The sequence below is a fragment of the Pogoniulus pusillus genome, chromosome 27, assembly GCF_015220805.1.
Source record: "Pogoniulus pusillus isolate bPogPus1 chromosome 27, bPogPus1.pri, whole genome shotgun sequence".
Classification (NCBI taxonomy): Eukaryota; Metazoa; Chordata; class Aves; order Piciformes; family Lybiidae; genus Pogoniulus; species Pogoniulus pusillus.
In genome coordinates this window covers 14,903,331-14,911,209 of record NC_087290.1, presented here as the reverse complement: position 1 = coordinate 14,911,209, position 7,879 = coordinate 14,903,331, and the positions used below count along the sequence as shown (strand labels likewise).

Below are 7,879 nucleotides of genomic sequence, written 5' to 3'. Positions count from 1 at the left end.
TGCCTGACATTAGCAGTTGCTGGAAATGTGACGCAGACTAAATGGACCATGCATTTATTTATGCAATGGTCTCAGCCATTTTTGGTGGTGTGGCTTGGGTGTCTTTGCCTGCCTCCCACCCCCTTCAAATCCAACCCTTTCCTCTCCTCTGAGCATCACTGTTTGCATTAAACACTCTTCATTTCGCTTTGTATTAACTGCGGAGCAGTGGCAGCTGGGGATTTGTTAAAGATGGAAAGGAAACCATGAAATTTGAAGCCACTGGAAAAAAAATACAGTGGAAACTCCTATCTCTACAGTCATTCCAGGCAGCCTTTGAAACACTAAAGCAAGTTTTATTACAGAGATCATGTTACGTTACACTCGGTTATTAAAACCTAAGGACATCTTTATAAAAACTACTGTATATAAAGATGAGCAGTGCAATAGCAGTGTAAAACACGTTTTTGGTTTGCTTGGCAATCACTTCAGAAAGACAACATGATTCATAATATGAAGTTGGAGGATGCTGCAAAAAATAGGACAGGATTAGATCAAAACCTAGATTAGCAAATCACTGGACACTGGCACCTACTGATTTCAAACACCAAGTGTTGTGTAAACAGTATTATTGTCAATGTATTAAAGAGTGAGAAACCACTGCAACCCCAGAACTTCTAGTTTCTTAAATAGCCTAAAATGTTTCTGCTATTAAAACAGACTATTTTACTGTATATATTATCATCTTAGTGATTTACTATTTATGCAAAAGGAGGACTAGAAGAAATGCCTTGTCCTGTACAAGAGACTTTTTGAGGCTGAGAAAAGATGCTTCTTCCTGGTGAGTGAGGTTTTCTCCTTTGCATGACTTTTCACTGTCACTGGCAGCAAAAATAGAACTGACTTTAAAATTCACTTTGACATGTTACTTCATTGCTTCAAGTGGACAGTCCTCAAGTAGAAATTACAGCCATAGTAAAACTATTAAAAACAGTTATCTAAAATAGCTGCTACAGTATGCTGAAGTATATGTTAAGAGGCCAGATTGTTTTCATTCTGTTTTTGTAAGATCCATAACTAGGCACAAAAGATGGTTAATTATAACACTAAGTCCTGCACAAGCTTTATAGCTGCATTTTATTTTCTACCTTAAACTTAGCAATTAGTAAGGAGTTGGACACTCAGCTCTCGAGCAAAACCAAAGAGAGAAAATGAGTTGGACGAGGAAAGAGTGTGAAGGTCATTATTAGTCACTAAGATAGACAGCTGCCATTGTTAAAGAGGGTGTATAATGGATTGCACACTTCTGTAAATGGTAATTTTAGATTCTTTATTTTTCCAATCATATCAGGATGGACACAGAGGAAAGTGCACCTGCTTTATTCTAAGTCTTGTCTTTTCTTTTAGAGACTGCTTGTGTTTGAACCAGCCTCTCTGCAGCAATAATTGAAGAATTGATTGCAGTTTATCTGGTTCACCATAATTTGATCAGGTTAAATGCAGAGGAATGTCAGAGCTACACAGATGGTTGAGATGTTCAGGTGACTGCCTAGACAGTGCTATTCTACAATGTCCCTAACACTAGGGCAGAAGGTCCAACAGTGATGGTGAGAGTGAAACACGTGTGGTGCACTATTCCCCTTTAGTTTAAGGCCCAGTAAGCTTATTCAGGATCTTACGTTCTGCTAAACTAGAGAAGCTATCAGATGATTGCAACAGCACAGCTGATGAACAATTGTTCATCTACTTACGTGGAATTACCCATAAATTAATTAGTAGGCAAAATCAGAATTTCTGCCAGAGAGTATCTTCTTTACTGGCTTGGTAGAGAGAATGAGAAGGGAAGAAGCGAACCAAAAGCACAGCAATTACAAGTATACAGGTACCAGAAGTAAAGCATAAAACTGCTCATTAATAACGCACAATTCCCAAAAGGGAAAAAAAACCCTTACAAAATACAGTAAGTCACACAAACCATTCTCTAGTACAAATTCCTCCATGAACATAAGCTTTTTACAAAGCTCTCTGTGGTGGTCACCATCTCACAATGAAAGTAGAAGTGGGTAGAAGGTAAAAGAAGCAAACGGTTACGGCCAAGCGCCAAGGTAAGACTGCTTACTGGGGATGTGTGCTGCTTTGGGTGTCTGCAGGAGTAGCGGAGCTTGGGAGCCAATGTGGGAGTGTGGAGATATGATATTAACAGAGCTATGCATGGCACTGCTTCCAGCTACTTGGTTTCCACTGCTTTGCTTGCAAGTTGGCTCTAGAGCACCACCTTACATCTCAGAGGATCAGCTCTCCCACTGCCAGGAGTGCTGAGCCTTTCCCTGCCGAAGCTCTCATCATCAAGGAGAGAGCAGTCTGCACGGTTTGCCTGTATCTGCAAGCTACTTGCAGCTTATCTTTGAAGGTCCTTTTTGTTCCCTGGTGAAGTGCTTCGAGTGGTTCTACAATGCTCTGATCAAATACTCTTTGGAAAACTAGAATCTCTCAGGTTTATTGTGAATCAAGGTTTTGGAAACACTGACTCCATCTTACTCAAAGCTTCTCACAAGGTAGAACATCCTAGTTGCACTGTGGCAGCTGTGCTACGGCTCTACAAGCTGTGCTGCATGATGTGGTGTGGAAGCAGTAGCTTCAGTGAGAAGGGGTCAGGCATACCTAGGACAGGATGGAGTCTAATGCCTGCAGGGTGGCACTTGAAATCTGTCTTACCAGCTCTTGCCTGTCCTGGTGATACTCTGCATTTTTTTATTAGATGGCTTGCAAAAAAAAGAGGCATATGTGTGTGTTGGTGGCCTACTCAGACCCTTGAACTGCCCATTCCTCTGGTCTCCAGCCTTGTTGGGTCCCTCAGCACTATTTATTTCTCTGTGGCTATACTCATGTACTGTCATGCACTCTGGTAGCCAAGAGATAGTTCGAATCACTAAGTAGCCTATCCTGTGTTCAGCAGATTAAAATCCACTCAAATTGACAAGCCAGAAAAGGAAAATTTGACTGCTCACTGATGAGGTGCTCCACACATGTTGGTTATGCAGTAAAATATGTGATGTCCTGGAGTTACTCAGGTTTGCAGGGTGAAATATTAAGTGTGAAGGAGTAATTTGGCATCTCATGCCTTAGTGTCACAATTTCTAGATTAACTCCTCTGTATGGTTGTCATTGCCAAGTTCTCCATGTACAGATCTTAAATAATTGAGATTTGCTCATGTCATTGATACCTTATGATTGTAAAATAAACTTAGCCTGTGGAAAGCTAAGTCAAGCTATTGCAATCTAGCAACCAAGTACTCCACACACTTTCTCCTTCTGGTTTACAAATGGGTTCTTTTATTTGTGAGGGATAAGCTGAGGAAGTTGGATTATTGCCTCATAAATGCAGAGGGAGAGTGGTATTATTGCTTTTAAAATACATAGTTGGGTGTATTTTTTTTCCTGTATCTCTTTCAGCTTCAGGGTGTATAAGGGTGGGATGGGGTGTCTGTGTTGCAAGCTGCTACCCTCTTCAGGAGAATGTGAGGCTGAAGCTGAGATGTGCCCAGATGTTTGATGTTTTGGCAGAATTGTTGCCAGTTAATGTTCAAATATGCATTAGGGCTGACGTCATCACAACCCTGCAGCCTGACTTAATGAAAGGGCTTCATTTACTCAGTAATATGACAATATGTTTAACAGAGGTGAGGACTGCCAGCATCTACCCTAGCCTGATACAGCATTGACCAGAGAACTTTGGAAAAACTTACATTCAGTATTCTGACACTTAGATTAGGCTCAAATGGCAATAGATGGATGGGAAGGCAAAGAAAATTTATCTACCAAAGGTTTGTCTGTGATCTTTTTCCACCTTTGTGTATAGGTTTGCCAGAACAACTTGATTTTTTTTTCCTATTGAGCATTTCCTTAAATATGATAATATCCTCAGTCTAGAGTTAAAATATTGCTTGCAGACTGCTTTCTTCCAGAGACTTTCTACACCATTTGCCTGTAGAAGTTGTCTGAATGGTGTTTCTCTTCAGGTGACTTGCTTAATCTCCCTCTTGTAGTCTTTTTCTCTCCTGCTTATCTACCATTGGTTTCCATCTCTTGTCGCTTAGTTGATTTTCTTGAAAGCTGCTCCTTGAAGTCTGATCTTAGCTCTCCCATCTCGAGGCACATCAATGTAGTTTTCTGGAAGACACAAACCAGAAATATTTCCCTAATGGTTCATGAGCATACAACATCAAAGTATTTCCTGTAAAGAAAAACTGCCTTTTTTTTTCCCCCAATGGCAGATTTATTTTGGGGAGGCAAGAGAGAGGAAGGAAAAAGGTGAGCAAGGAAGGTGTTAGGCAGCTTCTACCTTCCCTCATTAACTCATTTGGTGCAGTGTAAGCTTGTGTGATATGGATTGTTGTGTTCTTCTTTTCTATGTTGTTGGGGTGGGAGGCTGACCTTGTTTTTTCCTGTTCATATTAAAGTGGTCCTGGTTCTGCAAAACATTAACCATGCAGTAGGTGTGCAAGTTGCATATTCGTACCTGTTATCCTGGAGGAACAGAACATGGATTGCTGCCTGGCTAACACCTGGGAAGAGGGAACCCTGGCAACTCATCAGTGAAGGGAGATGGGATTTTTTTTGCAGGTCATGGAGCCTTAGCTGCTGGAGACAGCAGGGCTGTAGGCTACACAATCAAAATTTCACCTCTATTGTGTACATAGTCCACATTGTTGTGTTTTCTACTACGTGTCAGGTGAAAAGATTAAACACTTGCGTGAAAAGGTGAAAGAGGAAATTCAAGGAACTGCTGCAGTCTTCTGCTTGTATTCTAATCTGAAAGTAGAAAGTGCAGAGGGCTTCCTTCTGCAACCATAAAATTACTTAGAAGCAACTTCTTTTTTTCTGTGGACAATCTCACTGGAGCTATTTACACGACTAAAGTGTGCCTTCATCGAAGGTCATGCAGTCCTCCTCTCAGCACTCATTACCAAGGTGTCCATCTGACCAAGTATAGGCTGCTTGCTTTAACCCCTACTCTTCTCATTCTCTTATGATGAGCAAATGCACTTCTGTTTCCACATATGTAAAAGAGCAAATATTACATTCATGTGCTTTCTTCACAGAAGTGTTATCTTTCTTACTCTGTAACTACAGCTTCATCTTATTTCCAAGCCATCTGAGCTAGTCTGCTAAGTCTCAATTTTTTGCTTGCAGTGACTCCTGAACATAAGTGCTTTACCTATGCCCTTCCTCACCTTGTGCAGAGTGTGTGTAACTGGCTCTGTGATCCATGTATGAACTATGACAGTGTGCAGATAAATTGGCTGAAAGCCTAACTAGAGGAAGTTTTGAGGTAAGCCAAGGTTACTAATCGTAGAACTACTGAGGCTGGAAGAGACTTTGAGGTCAAACCAAACTGCTTGCCTACAGCTCCCAATCCCACCACTACTGCTAAGCTTCTACCACTAAACTGTCTCTCAAGCAACACATCTTTTAAATATCTCCAGGGATAGTGATTCTACCACCTCCCTGGGCAGTCCATTCCAATGCCTGATAACCTTTGCTGTGAAGAAATCTTTCATAACATCCAACCTGAATCCCCTTTGGCACAGCTTGAGGCTGTAAATAATTGTAATAATAAATCACAACAACACATCTGTTTGTTCAAGCAGGCAAGCATAATGGTACAAATACAAGCTGTTGGAGGCACAAATTGGTATCCTAGTAGCAACAATACTTAATTAACTCCTCCCACCAGAGTTCTTTGCATATGGTGTTTTTCCAAGTCTATGTGGTAGGTGATACGTATTGCGTTCCATTAATGAAGAAACATCTGGTTCAGGCAGCAGGGTATCTGTGGGAAGCAGCATGTTGGAGGTTATCTACCATTTTACCCATCAAATCTATTTAGTATGTGAGGCTCGAGTCTCAACTTTTGCAGCAGTGTAACTCCGTTGAATTTGCAGTGTTGAATCTGCTCTGAAGTGCAAGGCTGGGCAGCTGTAGCTCAGGTGTGTTAGACTGATTTCAGTATAAGCGTTTCCTACCATACTGTAAGCCAGGGAAAACCTCTGAGCAGTTATCTCATCATTAACTGTGAATTTAAGCCTTTGCCCAAAAGTCAATCAAATGAAGCCTATGTGAAGGAAGGTCTGACAGTTAATCACCTTCTGATCTTTGAATAGCCTGGATAGCCTTAGGGATGTGAGAAGTAAAAGAAAAAAATGCATTACTTTGTGGTGGTTGGTTCTCTCACTATTTTGGTGTTGGTGGAAAGAGATATTAACAAAGCATGCAAACATGGCTCTTGTTTGCAGGCAGGCAAAGTTTAAAACAAGTTGTTTGTCTCTCCAAAAGAGTCTTCTGAGCCTGTAATTAATTTGCAAAATACCTAGGGAGGGAGAAAGTAAAAAATAGGAGCCCTGTCATGGCTTGGAGCTACACACATCCTTCAGTTCTTTCTTCTCTTCTGCAGAGTCCTATGTGTTTAGTGCAGATGAAATGTTTTATCAATCTACAGCCTGTATGATCACTGGATTGGGTGGCAGGATGCAGTTTTAGTTATTTCGGAGGTGGAGCTGTTAATTGTGTGCTCTCTGCAGACTTTCCAAACCCACCTGGATGAATTCCTGTGTGAACTACCCTAGAGAATCCTGCCTTTGCAGGGGGGTCAGACTCTGTGATCTCTGGAAGTCTCCCCAACCCTCTAAGGCTCTGTGATTTTAGATGTCAGACCTGTCAGCCAGTTGCTCCCTTTTCTGTATCTCAGAGTCCCAGAGTTGTTCCTGTCCAGATCCCCTTTCCAAGGCTAACGTAAAATCAGTTGTCACCAAAGTGGTGTAGGATGAGAGTTCCCAGATCCAAAGACCATAGGCAAGTTTATGAATATTTATATGCAGCACAGAAGGTAAAATACCATTTGTGTGAGTAGCTTCAGTTCTCTGACAGTTCCCCTAATGTGCTTATAAAGCTATGGGAGAGTGAGTGGGAGGATGTGAACAGCAGAGCCAGCAACACATAGACCATACTCGGCTCTGAGAGACTCTTACATCAAGTACGAAGTATTCACCCTGCATTTTCTTAGCTCCTGTCTGAGCCTGGTGCTGAATTAGCAGCTTCTGCCTGAAACTGAACCCTGCCAGGACAGGTGGCAGGATAAAGTGGTCTTCCTCTAGTAAGAAGGGAAGTGTATGGTTGATTGATGGCTGGACCAGCAAAAGTGAGAGGTACTGCTTCAGATCACTTTACAGTAGGGGAATCACTGAAGATACTGGCATTATCCTAAGACAGACAGATGTTAATTCCCATGTGCACTTTGCCAACACAGTATGCTTGGCAACAGAACCCTGCATTTGTCACTTTTGGTCACTTCTACAACAGTTTAATGTATTTAGAGCTGAAACATGCTCTAGAGGTGGCTCACATTGCTCTTACTAGCAAAGGTTAGTCATTGTGTAGCACCCTAGATGGCCATTGCTGCTCTGCTTGACTGCTCAGTGATGAGCACCCAGTTGAGCTGCAGCAATTTTCACTGCCTGAGAAGTAACTAACTTAGATTGCTTCCTCTTCCAAAGCAACACCTTTTGCATATAGGCTTAGTTCTGCTGAAAAAAAAATTACTTTGATTAATAATGCAGGAATGATTCAGAGCCTCTGTAGACAAGGTGGGTTTTTTTTTTTTGGAGTGGGGGAGACACTTTTGTCATTTTCAGACAAATGAAGTAAACAGTTGCTACATTCACTGTTCCAGGGTGTCTTGCTAAGGTACTGTTCACATAAAAGTGCCATCGATCACCTCAGTGTCTTCAGAGCTCAGATAACAAAGCACAGAAACTTTGCAAATCTCCAGATCTCACTCTGGCATAAAACTGCATCACAGTGATCTAAGCATCTAAGTGATGCCTGCCTGTTGAGGTTCTGC

At 41.6% G+C, this 7,879-nt stretch overlaps 1 protein-coding gene across 1 annotated transcript in view; it reads right to left on the bottom strand.

Annotated features, from left to right (window-relative positions):
* Positions 1-314: 314 nt before the first annotated feature.
* The window catches only part of SHISAL1 (shisa like 1), a 73,470-nt gene continuing 65,905 nt past the window's right edge, over positions 315-7,879 (bottom strand). The window contains exon 5 of the mRNA XM_064166675.1: positions 315-4,149. Coding sequence (XP_064022745.1) covers position 4,149 — 1 coding nt within the window. The 3' untranslated portion in view covers positions 315-4,148. The remainder of the gene's footprint in view (positions 4,150-7,879) is intronic.